This window comes from Equus przewalskii, chromosome 12 (genome assembly GCF_037783145.1).
Source record: "Equus przewalskii isolate Varuska chromosome 12, EquPr2, whole genome shotgun sequence".
Classification (NCBI taxonomy): domain Eukaryota; kingdom Metazoa; phylum Chordata; class Mammalia; order Perissodactyla; family Equidae; genus Equus; species Equus przewalskii.
In genome coordinates, this window is record NC_091842.1 from 30,901,711 (window position 1) to 30,918,132 (window position 16,422).

A 16,422-nucleotide genomic window follows, 5' to 3' on the forward strand; every position below is an offset into this window, starting at 1 on the left:
AAATACACAGCATTATTGTTTTAAAGTGTTACTTGAATTATGTAGGCTTCATTCGACACTGTTCTTCCCCTCAGCACTTTATTTTGAGGTTCTTTCACATCGACACATTAGATTTAGCTCATTTATGTAAATTGCTATCTTTAAACATTCTCCAAATGAAAGGCACACAGGTTGTTTTCAGTGTTTGCTTTGTAAATAATGCCTTAGTGTTAATTCTTGCATGTAACTGCCTGTGTAGATTGGTGTTTCTCAAGGAGGTTCACCCAAAAAGTTGAGTTGCTGAGTCACAGGGTTTGTACCTTCAACTTTACTCGACATTGTAGAATCGTTCAATAACTCTTGGGCTTTGGATGTGCTCAAGTGGCTACGGAAGCCCCAGCCTAGATAGGCAGTGTTTCATAATGAGTCATTGGGTGTGGCCTAGTCACTGGGGTTCATTTAAGATGCCCTGGTCTTGCAACCACAATTCTGGTTGGAGGTCACCTAGTAAAAGCCGTACAGTGGATGCCATTAACCGTCTTTATGAGTAGTTACTTTGTAAAGTGTGTGACATTGAGGAGACTCGAGAGAAACCAGTTGGAGTGAATCTCACGATTAACGTGAATAAAGTCAGCTATAATCACATGGATTTGGAATGTGTCCGAACAGAGATGGACAGTTATATGTACTGAGTCTGCAGACATGGTGTGGATTCTGGGGTGTCAGAAGCTTGGTTTGAAATCCACCTCTGCTTCCTTTGTGATTTCGAGCAAGTCATTTCCCCTCTCTGTCTGTAGTTGCCACATCTGTAAAATGGGGATGGTAAGCATTCCTAGCTCATAGACGGATGGTTAGATGAGGTTATGCATGGAAAGTGGTTGGCACAGGGCCTGGCATCTGGCAGCAGGTAATACTGCTCTTACTGTCATCTCGTCTCCAGTTGCATTCCCGTTCCTCGACGCTGTGAACCAGGAGCGAGGGGAAAGGTGAGTGCATTTGGTCGTAGCCCGTTTTTTGGTCTCCCTGTTGTAGGTTCTATATGTCTAGTGAATGTGATGTCCTGGTCAACTTTGCAAGTTGCCTAACAGACATAATTTAAGTAAAGAAAATAAGGCTACTTGTTTAAACAGATTTGCAGACCTTTTCTTGTGCTCAAAGTATTGTGACAAAACCACTCTAACTTTACTCTGTGTCTTGAGACCTTCATGTGCAGACAGCTTTGTTGCCATTTTGCTTTGGACTCCATCCAGCTGTGGGTGAGAAAACACAGCAAAGAAAGCTCTCGAAGGCCTCTATTTGAGTCTTTGATGGAAACACTTTAAATTCTTAACTATCCACCTGAATAAAAGCCCCCCCGTCACCATCAATCAGACTTCAGCTTTGGACGGGACAACACCTCCTTTGGGTTTGAGTTTCCTGTTTGAGTGTCCTGGCCATGCAGCATAGTGGGGGTGAGCACAGTGGAGTTACCACACGAAGGGCCATCGTCAGTGGTTTCCTCCTGGAATGATGTGTCACACAATCATATCCAAGAGGGGCATTCAAACAGTTGATAAGTGACCGTGTTTTTTGTCTAATTATAAAATGTGGGCTTTATTTTTAAAACGTCACATACATTAGCAGAAAAGATAGCCCAGATGTCAAGATGAAGTTTCTTTCAGAAAGTGACTATCTATCAGAAATGAAGCTATTTGCGGAAGGAGGGGTGAAGGAATGGTCATTAGTTGACTTGAGAAATCCTCAGGAGGATTATGGGGCACATAAAACTGTTGGTGACATGTAGTTTACGTCTGTCCTGAAGTTGGTCTTCTCTGGGCTCAATGCTGGTGTTTCACGGTAATGTGGACTAGCTGGCATTCGTTTCCAGCCATCACTGTGTGTGGGTGCATCTGCATTTACGAACGCTTTAGCATTCACCTCAGTTCTACAGCAAATGTGCTGTAGAGGATTATAAAGATGCTAAATGGTGATGTGTTGCACGTCTGAATAACTTTTGGAAGGCCCTGTATTACCCAAAGACAACAATTATCTACCGAAGATTCTTAAACCCTTCGAGGACTGGGATCTTTAATGCCCCGCTGTCTCCTGCCTTTCCAGACGTCCTCAGCACGTCCTGCCTGGATTCTGTCCCACAGCTAAACTCCAGCATCTAGCCCACAGCCTGGCACGCAGCAGGGCCTCAACCAAAGTGTCTTGTGAACTCTGACCTTGCCCAAGCAGTTTTCTCGCTTGCCATGTCCAAACACCATCTCTTCTTTGCACCTTCCCTCAAGCTCCCAGCCATCCCCTGCTCGCTCCTTAGAATGCCTGGGGCACTCTGTGCCCTCTGACCGCACTTTCTCTCCCAAGAGTAGTTAATGTCCACGTTCCCTCTCCCCGAGGGCCGGATCTTGGCTGGTAGCGTGTGGTGTCACAAAGGTCTTAGCCCCTTGGAAGGACCGTCCACTTATGGTCTGTGGAGGCTGCTCTCCTGGCCCCTTATGTCACGGATGATGACCGTGTTGTTGTATTTAGGTCATCAGTGATCTTTCTTTTCTCTCTTTCTGTGATTGATACAATGCCCATTTTCGTAACCAGATGTTGGTATGAAAGTCAGGGTTGTCACTCAACTTTACTCATTACCACTTTACTTCATCAAAGAAAGGAGGAAAATAGAACATTCTCCTGCTCAAAGCTCTTATTTTAACAATGGGCTTTTGGGTTGAAAATTAAATGCCATCTTACTAAAGGAATACTGAATGCTAAAGACCATTCTGTATGATCTATAAAAATGCCTCATATAAATAGTTGCTTTTGCAACTTGGCTACACTGAAGGATTGTCTGGGTGTTTCAGGAATTCCGTTGGCGGTGCATTTACTGCCATCGAAGCATGCGCCAGTTGTCCCCATGCGTGTATGTAGATATCAACCCCCTGGGGGAACTACATACTTTATCATGTCTTTCACTCACGGTTTCCTTATGACTGTGGGAGAAGGAACAGGACTTGGGTGTAAATCTTGTCATGTTCAAGTTCAGCCAGTACCTGTTTCTATCCTGTCTCCCGTGGTCCTGGACCTGGGGGAGGGGGCTCGCGGTCCCGTGTTCTGTGCGCTGTGAGGTGTGGCCTACGGGTGGTGTGTCCTCCCAGATCCGCCCCCAGCCCCGGGCTGCAGTGGCTCTCCCGACCCACAGGGTGGGGTCTTTTCTCTGCATAGCAAGAATCATAGTACATCAAAACGGTTTTTTATTTGAGACACAAAAATGCAAAATTGCTGAGATATCAAACATTTCCCGATCAGCTACAATACTGCCACTATGTACAAAAGATCTGATGATAAAGGTGCACACATATAAAAATACAGTATGCATCACCTATGTACAGTACATGTGCAAAATGTATGGCATTCAAACATGATATGGAATTGATTTCAGGGGTGCAAACAGCAAATACAAAGGCATCATGGTTTTTCTTTTAAAAAACAACATAAAGGCAATACATGAATGGACCCCCGATTGCCATAATTTTTTGTTTATTAAACTAGTGCTTTACTAGGCAGGGCTCTGTAGATTGGTATCTTTCTCCTTTTTTTCATAAAGTGAGATGCTAAGACATAATGTGACAATGAAAATAAGAAGAGAAACACCTATCGCGTTGCATTTCTATTGCAAGCAAGAAAAGAAAACTAATTTATACGCAGAAAGGAGAAAACTTCGTAGTACTACTAAATATGTTTTATTCTTAAGCCAACAAAACGAATCTATACTATTTTACATGAAAACAAGAGAAATATCTACATCTTTGTGAAAATTATAACCTTAAATGGATAATACCTTTTTGGGACTGATTTTTGAGATCTCTTTAGTCTCAAATTTTAAATAAAAAGTGCCTCCTTTTGGCAAATACTTGGCAGTGCCTTTGGTTCCTTTAAAGCGAGTTCGTGTTACTATTGGTTACTTGAGGTTAAGTACTTTTGGTAGATACTAAACCCTCTTCTAACTGCTTCCTCCTCCTACCAATTAGCAGGTTTCCTTACAGCATAACGTAGAGAGGTAATTGTTATGAGTCTCGGTGCTTCTATGAACTTGGTTAAAGCTTTGTCTTAGTAGTTGGCACAAAGCTCTGTTAAACACGACACCTGTGTGGATATCACCAATGACATTTTATTTGATTCCAGACAGCACCTTGTAGATCTGAGATTGCCATCCTGTTGTCACAAAACGGTGACATTTTCCAATAATGATTCACAGAGCAATGTATTTACGTGGAGGGTAAGAGCTCTTTTGTAAACATGTGCAGCTTTTTGAATTACAGGCCTCAAATCAAAGGTGTCAGGTAGAAACCCTTTGCAATGATGCATTTCCTCAAATGCTTCAAGAAAAGGTGTACGTGGAAAACACTGACCTGCTTATTACCACGCAGTCACTTCACAGAGGAAAATGCAGCCAGGACAGATTGTTGCATGAACAAGTTACTGAAGGTTTGGACCAGGAGAAAGAATTACTAAATGTTGTTATTTTCCAGTTTTGACTGAAACGCAGTCAGGCTGCTCTCCAAAGACACACTCCTCACTGGTAAGCGGGCTCCTCGGTGACCCTGACCTTCCAGTTCCCGTTCTGATGACCTGGGCTATGTGTGGCCTCCGGGGCAGGGACAGTTGGGTATTCGGCTCCGCTGGCAGTAGTCAGGATTCGTGTTAGTGGTGAGGGATGGAGGGTATTTGTGAGTTTGGTAAATGGACCTTTGTTGCTCTGCTGGTGGACAGTGAAAAGCTGTTCTCTCTAAAGTTCTCTAAAAAGCCCTCAGCGGCCCACACCCTCCCCACCTGCCTGACAGCAGGGGCTCTGGTGAGGCTAGCCACTCGGGGGGCCCACGACACAGGTGAGGCTGTGTAGGGACCCTGCCAAGTGCTTGAGCACTTCCCTAGGGCCAAGTCTGTTTGCGGACAGGAGAGGGACTGTCCCCTCACTTGCAGGGACAGCTGTTTCGTCAGCTGGATTCAGCCTGGGAATTCCGAAGGGACTCCTATGTGGCCTGGAATGATCTGGGGTTGAGGGGAGAGGAAGCCTGAGTCAGCTTTGGTGACAAAATGGGTACCACGCTCCTGCTGCAGCACTCAGTGTCCGCTGACTGCACGGCTCAGTGGCCTATCTGATTCCCGTGACTTTGCCTGCAACAGGCGGCAGCCAGGAAGCAATGCCAGCCTGCCTCTGCCACTGTCTTAAGCTGCACTCACGGAAGCGCCAGCTACACGGATCGCAGAACGGTGCAGACTTTACAAAGGGAATTTAAATAAGCTCTCTTCAGTATTATAAAAATATTCATATAAAACAAACACAAATAGTATCTAAGCAAGAAATTCCACAAATTCAGAATACATCTATATACAAATATGTGGCAAATGCTATACAGTAGATTGCACATTTCAGGAAAAACACAAGCACGTGAACCACGAACGCTGTCCTAAGAGGCTTCCTAGCACAGGCCTGGCTGAAATGTACAAGATGACCACCCCCCAGACTCCCAGAGACTGTGTAGAAGCTTTGGGATAACTTTCTATTCACCCACCCATGACATGACCTGATACCTGTAGATACTAGAAAGGTCAGCTTGATACTACTGTGTTTCAGGAATATTTGAGGAAATAAGACTGGATGTGAGAGAGTGTGTTTCTAGGAGTTAGTTGTTTTCTTGGCAATATGATATTCTGCAAGGTGATGGACCACGACAGCACCCCTTCTAAACTACACACGTGCATGCCGAAAATCCACCCGGCTCGTCTGACCTGTGCTTTCAGGGCTGTGAAACTTACCTCAAACGATAAACACAGTCCTCTTAGTAAACACACCCCCTTGCCTTTGCACTTACCATTATGGACACCGAGTTAGGTCAGAGGGGCCTTGATTACAAGAGGGTCATCTTTGGTCACGTCACATGCCGCACACAGTCTGTGTTCTCACTCTAACCTGGAACATGTAGCTGGGACCCTGGAGAGCAGCATCGATGTCAGATGCCCGGCTTGCTGCTCAAGCCGGGACAGGAGGGCCCAGCGGAATGGTGTGAGTGGGTGGCTGGTAGAGTTAATAACTAGCAACTCCATGCCTTCCTTTTAAAGGAAATGCTGGTACAAAAAGGTTTGAACACATACGTGAAGCGAGCACTTGAGCAAGTCATAGTCACAAGAGAGCAGGCTAATGAGATGGCATTCTTTGCATGGCAGTGTGTATTTTTGGAGAGCAACCTTCCTGTGGCATGTTTCAAACCCTATTTTAAAAAAGCAATAAGGGAGTTGAGGGCTAGAAAACCATCTATGTACACAACTCAGGAGGATGGAGATAGAAAGTTATACGACAAGAGTCAACAGCACTAGCTGCTGAGTTGCCTCCTACAGTCCCACTGACAGGCAGCGCTGATGCAATAAGCCACTCAAATCTGAATGCAGATGACGCTCAGAGTCTACGCATGGACCAGACACGCCCCAGACAAAGACCCCTGGCCAGGACCCTCCCTATGGAAAGCACCTTCCCAAGTAAATAGCCCAGCAGGAGACAGGCGGTCTGAAAGGAACCGACTCAAGGATGCGCATCACGGCCCAGAAGGCAAGCCCTCTGCTGGGCCTGGTCAGATGGCAGCGTACTGGGTAAGAGAGAGTTTCTGTGGGATCACCAACTTCTAAACACTTCAGCTACTCACTACAGACCTCACTGAGCACGCCCGCCTGTGCCCTGAACCATCCAGGAGCTCGTTCACGTTGGGAAGTGCCAGCGCACAGAGGGCTCCAGTGTTCGAGGTGACTGAATGCTGGGAAAATGGACTTTTCTGACATGTTGTAAAATTTACAAACCGAAATACAAATCTGAAATGAGATCAGCTCTGAGGCAAAACACACACACACAGAATGACGCGTAAAGTCTTCCCAGATAATGGGTCAGGTTGCCTCCTGCATGTCACTGTGGGAACAGTCACCATTTAATGACCCCGAGAAGTTAACCTGGCCCTAGGGTTTACACAAGGTGAGGTGGAGAGCATGATATTATCGAATAAAAACCTCCATGCTTTTTGGTAGACTTCAGGTTTTTTTTCAGTTATTTACATTTTGTCATATACTTAAATAACTAGCTTGAAGTAATTTTGGAAATCCTGTCATAGTTGGCATTTAGAAAATTCTTAAACTACTCAACAAATATGTGACAACTTTTCTTCTATACAAAAAATTACTAATAAAACCTCCAGTTTTTCAATCTTCGGCTTGATAATATAGTGAGAGCTCAGGTATGATATCCAGTTACAAGCCTGTAAAGCAATAACCAGGGATAAGCAACAGAGAAGAGGACAGCCAGAGCTGGGATCAGCGGCCAACCTGGCGACACGGTCTAACCTGGAACCACATGGGAACATCCTGGGTTGATGACAGACTTCTCTTTTGCCTTCTCTTTGCAACTCACCAGCTCAGAAAGATATTTTACGCTAAAGCCTTTTCTTGGTTCTGTGAGATGGGTCTGGTTACCTGAAAGTCAGTCAGCAATTCTTTAAACATGGAAATACATGTGGCTCAAGTGCTCAAGAAATATTCGAGTTATTAACAGGACCACTGGATGCCCAACGCCTTGCCCCAGTGTAGGCTGCACAAAACACACTGTCAGAGTGCACACACACACACACACGTCTAATATACACATTACAAATCGCTCTAACCAACCCAGAGGGCTGCTCGGAGAATTCTCAGTGTTATCAGTATACCTGGACTTTTCACAGTGGATTGTTTATGACAGAATTTTGTAGACATTGTCTGGTTATGGTGAAAGACCTTCCATTTAAATTTAAATTTGGAAATCTAAAGTAAGATTCCAAAAATCACAAAATAAACTACAACACAAAAAAATTACATTAGTTTCTGAATGGAACCAAAGTCTTCAGCTGGAAGCTGTCACTGAGCCGGCTGGCGCTCTCCACTGCCTCTGACCCCTGCTGCACCTTGGGCCAGGCTCAGACCATGTCTAGGAAACACCACATGCAGTGACCTCTCACCTCCCTCACACTGGCATTCTTTTATGCTAGGTCTAAAGTGACCATGATGGTTTAAATGCAGCTGATTACCAGAGAACCCTCACATTGCTATCCTGCACACACTACTCTTCTTTATGTTTTTATCTAAAGGTACTTGTCATTCTTTACCAAAGTCTGGAGAAACAGATGAGTCTTCTCTGACTAGAGATTTTTCAGAAGGCCCTGTGCTATACTGAATTGTAGACATTCACTGCTGGATGCAGTGAAATGTTTTCAAACTTGGTTTCCAGGCTATGACTGTCCATCCATTCTTTCCGTGACAACATATTTTAATTGCAATGATGCAACTATGGATCTGTCCCTAAAAACTGACCTTTTAGAATCATCTTCATCTTCTTAAACCTCATGAACTCTCAGACGAGAAATGCGTGATGTTAGTCCCACGGCAGTGGTAGGTCTTGTGGGTCTAGAAAGTCGGCAGAGAACATACTTGGAGCAGTGGCGCCGAGAGGAGTGAGTCCTGACGACGAGTTAGGCATGGTAATGTCTAACCACTCCATGTTGTCCAAGTTTGAGTCAGAAAGGTCAAGTGACAGGCAGGGAGTACTTGCAGCAAACTGGGCCTCGGAAGTTTCCATGGGTGAGTGAGAGTGGTCCAGCACACTTGCGTGGCTCAGCAGATCGTTCTGGAGATCCTCAATCAGAGAGAAGGGCTCTCTATCTTCACTGCTGCTTTGTAGTGGAGCAATTTCATTGGCTGAGGGTAAAGTTCCATCCAAGAAAGCTTCTAGTTGGTTCTCTAAGCTGGCAGATAAACTGCTCATAGGTTCTAAGGATATGGGTGGTGCCATTTGGACTTGGGGGGGTGGCCGGGACACCACTGTGTTGACTGGCATTGTGGTGATGCTGGCTGTCACTGGTCTCATTTTGGAAATAGGAGAAGGCTCTTCTTTTATAGGGAGGGAAATCTCTGTGCAAAATAATTGAAGTAATTAGTAAAGATTTACTACTACTTAGAAACTTGTGTTAATTATGAGGACAATTATTTCGCTATTTTGTGATGACTTGTAGACAGTCTATCTTAGAGGTAGGAAGAGATGCTAGTGGTCAGGTATAATCCTTGATAACCTTTAGGATGATAGATCGTTTTAATTAAATAGATAAACATTTAAGTTTATAACATTCTGATATGCTTTCAATTCGTTTTAGTAAGAGTAAGCATTAAAAGCAGCTATATCCCACGAGGTAGGAGTCACAGTTTTAGATTATTTGATCTTTGGGTCTTTATCCTTAGTCACTTTAGGCTTAAGATAGGGCTCATATCTAATCCTATACGGTAAATCTGCTATCACAGCAGCATGTCGCCTCTGAAGTGAATGTCAAAATGTGTACCCTGAGTTTGTGCAGACATGAAGTACATCCTTAAAAATATATATATATTAGGTCTTTCATAATATTAAGATTGGCCTTGAGCTACCATCTATTGCCAATCTTCTTTTTTTTTTCTTCTTCTTCACCCCAAAGCCCCCCAGTACATAGTTGTATATTTTATTTGTGAGTCCTTCTAGTTGTGGCATGTGGGACACCGCCTCAGCATGGCCTGATGAGTGGTGCCATGTCTGTGCCCAGGATCCGAACCGGTGAAACCCTGGGCCACCGAAATGGAGCATGTTAACTTAACCACTCAGCCATGGAGCCGGCCCCAGATCTAATTATATTTTTTCTTTTTTTATCATTATAGTTGAACTGTGTGCCCAATTTGGCTGTATACATTTTGTATAAAGTTCTGGAAAGATACAATGCCATTTTATGTCATTTGTGAATTACAGCTAACACGTGGCTCCTTCGACCGTCTTAATTAAGATGAGGTTGGATCACCATATTTTTCTTTTTCGTCTTGGTTTTTGAGTTTATATAAAACTTGAGGACTTGGTAAATGTCTTAATAAGCACGAATTATGTGTTATTTCTTACCAGATTAAGTAGCAAGTTAATGGACCAGGTACTATATATACCAGTGTTCACTTAGCCACATATATTTGAATAAAGTATCTTTTTAACTCTCATGAGTATCTCATTGGTTTAATTTATTTGCGGATACACTAAGAAAATGGAATTTAATGATAGCTCTTACAACTCAATGACGAGAATGTGTAAACAGGTGAGAGAAAGAACTTACGATTTGAATCCTATATGTGAACTGTCACCTGTGTGTTTTTAGGACAGTTTAAGTCACTTTTCATTATCTGTAGTCATCTCTAGAATTGTTTTGAAAACTGAAAGTGAAATCTAAGTAAGTAGTCTTATAATCAACTATTTAAACCTCTGTTTTCATTATTACTGGTATTAGGATACAATAAGATGAAATAATATACTCATTCGATACTTTGCCATAAAAAAATCATTCCTTTTAGAAAATAACTCAATTGTTTGATGACTGTCACATTTTAATTTCCAAGTTTAGGCTGTAAAAATTATTGTTTTTTAATCATTTAAAAAAGTCTTTAAAAAGCATTTTGGTTTTTCTATCCTAAATTCAGGGCATGAATGTCTATTTCTTTAATTCCCATAGTTTCGATATGAGTTTAAATTATTTTGCAAGGCCAATATAGTTCTTAGCAAAATAATGCTATTTGCACATGTAGATCTGCAGTCAAATATCAAGAATTTTCTATGTTATCTAAACATTATGACAAGATCATTAACCTCAAAATCCAATAGTACCTGGTATGAATGGAGAAATTCTGATCCCTATTTAAAAATCTGTTGAATAAAACTTTCATCTGGGAAATCTTAGAATACTTTAAAATATTCCAAAATAGCATTTGAATTTCTGAAATACTGACTTTATATGTATTTTTAAAGATATGTAAGCTGAGGCAGAGATATCCTTGTTTTTTTTTGTGGTTTATATCCCATTTTAAGGTGATACACTGTAAGGTTTTCATATGTAGAAGGTGCTTTAGAATTGCCTTTGAATATTAATAATTAGAGCCCAGGCTAGGTTACTTAGTCGTTACAAAATCAGGGCATGAACTGGAATGTTTTTATCCCATCACAATGACTGATACACATGGAACAAGTTTTGAAGTTTTTCAATGTGGAATTTAAATCTAATTCTACTTGGCTATTTTGAGATGGTCTGTCTTTTTCAGCAGGTATACATATCTTACTATTTTAAGCTGCAACAATGGCTTTTCCTCCATGTAGCAGTAAGTTGTTTTAATGGCCTAAATTGAACAGATTTTCAAACAGTAAATTCAGTTAGACTGAGAAGAGTATGTTTCTCACTACCCAAAGGTGTGCCGGGAGCTCTAAGGAGCTTTCCTAAACTCGTGCTAAGTGGCTGGGGGTCTGATAGGACTTTGACCTACCTCCACTCTTAATGAGGATATCAAAGAGGTCGTCCATCTGCTGACTGTGTGCGCTGGAAATCTACAACAGAGGAGAAGAGAAATTAGCTTTCTCGCTTACACACCCGGAAGCATTATTCAATTGGGAGCACTAAGGGACCTTACAGAACAGAGTTCTAATTTGTCATTGGATAATTCTGAAAACACTGAGGCCACCTGAGAAGTTAAGCCATTTACCCAAAGTGTCACAGCTAGTTAGCTGGCAGCAAGAATGGGGCTAACGCCCAGCTCAGCTGACTTATACCCTTCCTTATTATTCTCACTGATGGCACCTTGAGAGGCCTCTCATGCTTTCTTTTAAAAATGTCTTTATTCATTTGTGTTTAGATAAAAATATAAAGTGTGTATTAAGGTGACCATGCTATATTTTTTCAGCTTTATTGAGAGTAACTTGACATACAATAAACTGCACTTATATAAAGTATAAAATTTGATAAGTTTTGGCATATGTATACTGCTATAAAACTAGCAGCAAAGTCAAGATCATGAGCGCATCCATTGCTCCTGCAGTTCCCTCATCCCAGGCCCCCCGCGGTCTGCTCGCTTTCACTGTGGATTAGTTTCCATTCCCAGAGTTGTATATGAATGGATCCGTGCAGTGCGTCTCTCTTATTTGGGGGCGGGGAGGCAGCCCTCTCACTCAGCGTGACTGAGGTCTGCCCGCGTTGCCGAGTGTGCCGTAGGAATAGCTCACTCCTTTGTATTGCCGAGAGGTATTCCACTGTATGGAAACACCAGTTTGTTTGGTTTGTTTCCTTCCAGTTTTTGGCTATTACAGATAAAGTTGCTGTGAACATTTGTGTACCAGTCTTGGTATAGACGTATGCTTTCTCTTCTCCTGGGTAAATACTGAGGAGTGAAATGACTGGATCATGGGGTGGGTATATGTTTAACTTTTAAAGAAATGGCCGTTCTCCGAAGTGATCACACCACTTTACATTTCCACCAACAATGGATGGGATTTCAGTCGCTCTGCGTTCAACACTGGGTATAGTCAGTCATTTTAATTTTAGATATCTAATAGGTGTGTAGTGGTATTGCATTGTGGTTTTATGTGCATTTCCCTAATGACAATGAGCACCCTTTCATGTGCCTATTTTCCATCTTTTTATCTTCTTTGGTGACATGTCTCTTCAAATCTTTTGCCTACTCTAGACTTCTTATGCTTACTGTTTGTATGGCAAATCTTTCCAACCCATTTACTCTCAACCTATGTCTTGGTATTTAAAGTATTCTTCTTGAAGATACATACATTAGTTATCTATTGCTGTATTACAAATTACTTCAAAAAATTTGGTGGCTTAAAAAACTAAACAATTATTCTCAGTTTCTGTGGGTCAGGAATTTAGGAATGGTTTAGATGGGTAGTTCTAGCTTGGGGTCTTCATAAGACTGCAGTCAAGACGTCGGCCAGGTCACAGCCATCTCAAGGCCTGGCTCGAGAACGTTCCTGTAAAGGTGGCTTACTAGCTGACTGGCAAGGTGGTGCTGGTTGTTGATGGAGGCCTCAGTTCCTGTCCACATGGGCCTCTCCCGAGGGCTGCTGGCCTGTCCACGTGGCACGACAGCTGGCTCTCCCCAGAGCCAGAAATACAAGAGAGAGCAAGGCAGGAGGGGCATGCCTTTGACAGACCTTGTTTCAGAGGTCACACGCCATCACTTCTGCCCATTCTGTGCACTGGAAGCAAGTCACTGAGTCCAACCCAGGGAGGAATGTCAAAGAATATGCAGACAAATCTTAAAACCACCACACTCATATAGTTCGGTCAGGCTTTCCATCCATTCTGATAATCTCTGCATTTTAATGGTATTGTTTACTCCACTAGTGTGTTTTATGTAATCATTGATATGGTTAAGTTTGGGTTTACCATTGTATTGTTCCTATTTGTCCTATCTGTTTTTTGTTCCTCCTTTCTTGTCCTTTTAAAAACATACATTAATTTCTTTTTGGAATTCTAACTTAATTTTTCTTTTTTTTTTTTGAGGAAGATTAGCCTTGAGCTAATATCTGCTGCCAATTCTCCTATTTTTGCTGAGGAAGACTGGCCCTGAGCTAACATCCATGCCCATCTTCCTCTACTTTATGTGTGGGACGCCTGCCATAGCATGGCTTGCCAAGCAATACTGTGTCCACACCCTGGATCCGAACCGGTGAACACTGGGCCGCCAAAGTGGAACGTGCGCACTTAAATGCTGCGCCACCGGGCCAGCCCTAATTCTTCTGTTTTTTAAAAGCTATACTTCTGGGCCAGCCCCAGTGGCCTAATGGTTAAGTTCGGCGTGCTCTGCTTCGGCAGCCTGGGTTTGGTTCCCGGGTGCGTACCCACAACAATCGCCTGTCAGCAGTCATGCTGTTGCTGCGGCTCACATACAAAAAGAGGAAGATTGGCAACAGATGTTAGCTCAGGGTGACTCTTCCTCAGGAGAAAAAAAAGCTATGCTTCTTAAGTTGTTACTGTTGGTGTACATACATATTCTTAATTTTTCATAGTCTACTTAATGTTGTACCATTGTATATAAAATATAAAACCCTTGAACACATAGATCCATTTATTTCCTCTATCCTTAAGTGTTATATCTATATATTTTATAAACCCATCAAGACAAGGTTATTTCTCATAGCACAGGTTTTCTGGTGATGAATTATCTTTTTTTCCTGATCTGAAAATAGATCTCTATTCACTTTCATTCTTAAAGGATACATATATATATATATATATATTTTTTTTTTTTGGTGAGGAAGATTGTCGCTGAGCTAACATCTGTGGCAATCTTCTTCTATTTTGTATGTGGGACGCCACCACAGCATGGCTTGATGAGCGGTGTGTAGGTCTGTACCTGGGATCCAAACTGGCAAACCCTGGGCCAGCGAAGCAGTGTGCACAAACTTAACCACTATGCCACCAGGCCAGCACCCCCTTAAAGGATATTTTTACTTGATACAGAATTCTGGGGGGACAGTCCCTCCCTCCCATCTCCTCCTCCCTCTACAAACTTTAAAGATGTTTTTCCCCTCTTTTGTGGCTTCCACAGTTTCTGATGAAAAGCTGACTGTAAATCAAATAGTTGCTCCTGGCATGTCTTGTACTGCTTTTCTCTTGATGCTTTCAAGATTGGCTTTAACCTTGGCTTTCAATAACTTGACTGTGATATGACTAGGCTTTCTATTTATCTGGCTCAGTGTTGATTAAACACCTCAAAGCTGTAACTTGTCTTTCGGCATATTGGTGAAAAATTTGGCCATTATTTCTTAAAATATTTTACTTGCCTCATTCTCTGTCTCCTCCTCAAGGACTCCTATCACACCCAGGTTAGATTGTTTGATGTTAAATAACGGGTCTCTGAGGCTCTGTTCACTTTTTTAAAAATCTTTTTTTCTCTGTTATTCAGATTGGATAAGTTCTTTTGATCTATCTTCAAGTTCATTGACTTTTTTTTTTTTTTACCTCTGCCATCTCCATTCTGCTAAGATCACCTATAATTTTTTTCATTTCAGAAATTATATTTTTTAGTTCTAGAATTTCCATTTGATTTTTTAAAAAGTTCTATATTTGCTTACATTCCCTATATTTTTCATTCAATAGGAGTATATTTTCTTTTACATTATTGAGGATAGTTATTATTGTTGTTTTAAAATCCCCGTCTGCAAATTCTAACATCTGGATCAGCTGGGGGCTGGTTGTAGCTGACTGCTCTTTTCCCTTGAGTAAAGGGTCACATTTTCCTGATTCTTTGTATATTACATGTTATGAATGGCTGTTATGGAGACTGCATTCTGCTATTTTTTTCAGAGGAGTGTTTCTTTTGTTTTAGTAGGCAAATGTTTAACTTGGTTGGACTTGACCTTCAAAATGTTTCTTGGGCAGAAATTCCAATCTCAGTTTAGATTTTTTGTTTTTAACTGAACTGCTATGTCTCTATGCCATTCCTTAGGGCCTAGGGCTTAGCGGCTTAGGGGTCAGCCAGAGATGTGGGAAGACAGAATTTGGGGATCTCCTTTCTGGTTCTTTCCCTTCTGGGTTGCTCTTGACTCAGTCCTCTGGTTTCCCAGGCCATAAGGGCTATGGTTTTTCTACCAGTAACTACCACTTTACCCCAGAGTAAAAGCAGCAAAAAGAGGAAACTCATGCCATATAACTCCCTGTATGGACTCCTCATCATAATATGACCGCTTCTATTCACTCTTCAGTGCCTTCATTCCTATTATGACCAGGCTTTATAGCTGGTGTCTGTGGGAAGACTGGACTGGTAGGGCCGTACTTAGCCAGTATTGGACTTGGAAGATATATTAAAAACCTCAGAATTCCTGGAGTTTGGTGCTCAATGGCATATAAAGAGGTACTACAGATAGCCACTCATTAGAATACCAGAACTAATGTAGAACTTGGCTGCCTCAGTCTATAAACACGAACCAGAGACAGGTAAATGGCAGGGATTCCAATCAGCTGTCTTAGGTTAAAGTGAGATGATGTGTCTGTTGTCACATAAATCAACTAAGCGGTCCATATTAACCTGCACATGACAACCAGGTTTGGAAGGATGACAGCTATCTTTTCATTTGCTTAAAAGTTGTAGTTAAGTTCTTGGCAATTCATCTCTGCTCTCCTGTGAAGAGAATAGATGTCACTTCTGAATAGGCCAGTGGGGAGGACAGTCCAGCCTGGCACCATTTGTTTCAATTCTTATTGCAAATGTTTAACTTCTGAAATGTGGCTTTTCCATCACAGATAAGGACCCCTGCTGAGTCTAGACCTACAGGGACATTGTACAACTGGAAAAGTTCTTTTCCTTCGGCATTAAGTGACTGTGAAGCAGCACATGGTAACTGTACACTTGCTCAGGGATGCAGTCTGCCCTGAGCGTCCCTGCGTGCCCTTTGAGTGTGCCACACTGCACACTGCTGCCTGGTACGGAGCGGTTTCTGCAGCTGCTCACTGCGGTGCCTAAGTAGGTCAAGGTGACCACAGCAGGGCTATGCTCATTCCCTGGTGAGGGAACTGGCCTGTCCGCTGCAGAAGTGCTGTGCCCTTGGCCCTGCACAACCCA

The 16,422-nt window shown here is 42.4% G+C and overlaps 2 protein-coding genes across 25 annotated transcripts in view; one reads left to right on the top strand and one right to left on the bottom strand.

The window, feature by feature from the left end:
- The window catches only part of LOC103551170 (uncharacterized), a 73,639-nt gene that overhangs the window by 24,417 nt on the left and 32,800 nt on the right, over nucleotides 1-16,422 (top strand). The window lies entirely within an intron of this gene.
- Nucleotides 3,187-16,422, bottom strand: part of MRTFB (myocardin related transcription factor B) — a 259,277-nt gene continuing 246,041 nt past the window's right edge. For all 24 annotated transcript variants that reach the window (XM_070568493.1, XM_070568501.1, XM_070568496.1 and 21 more), the window contains 2 exons: nucleotides 11,338-11,398; nucleotides 3,187-8,934 (listed from right to left, as the gene is read on the bottom strand). In XM_070568493.1, the coding sequence (XP_070424594.1) occupies nucleotides 8,399-8,934; nucleotides 11,338-11,398 (597 nt within the window). In that variant the 3' untranslated portion in view covers nucleotides 3,187-8,398. The remainder of the gene's footprint in view (nucleotides 8,935-11,337; nucleotides 11,399-16,422) is intronic.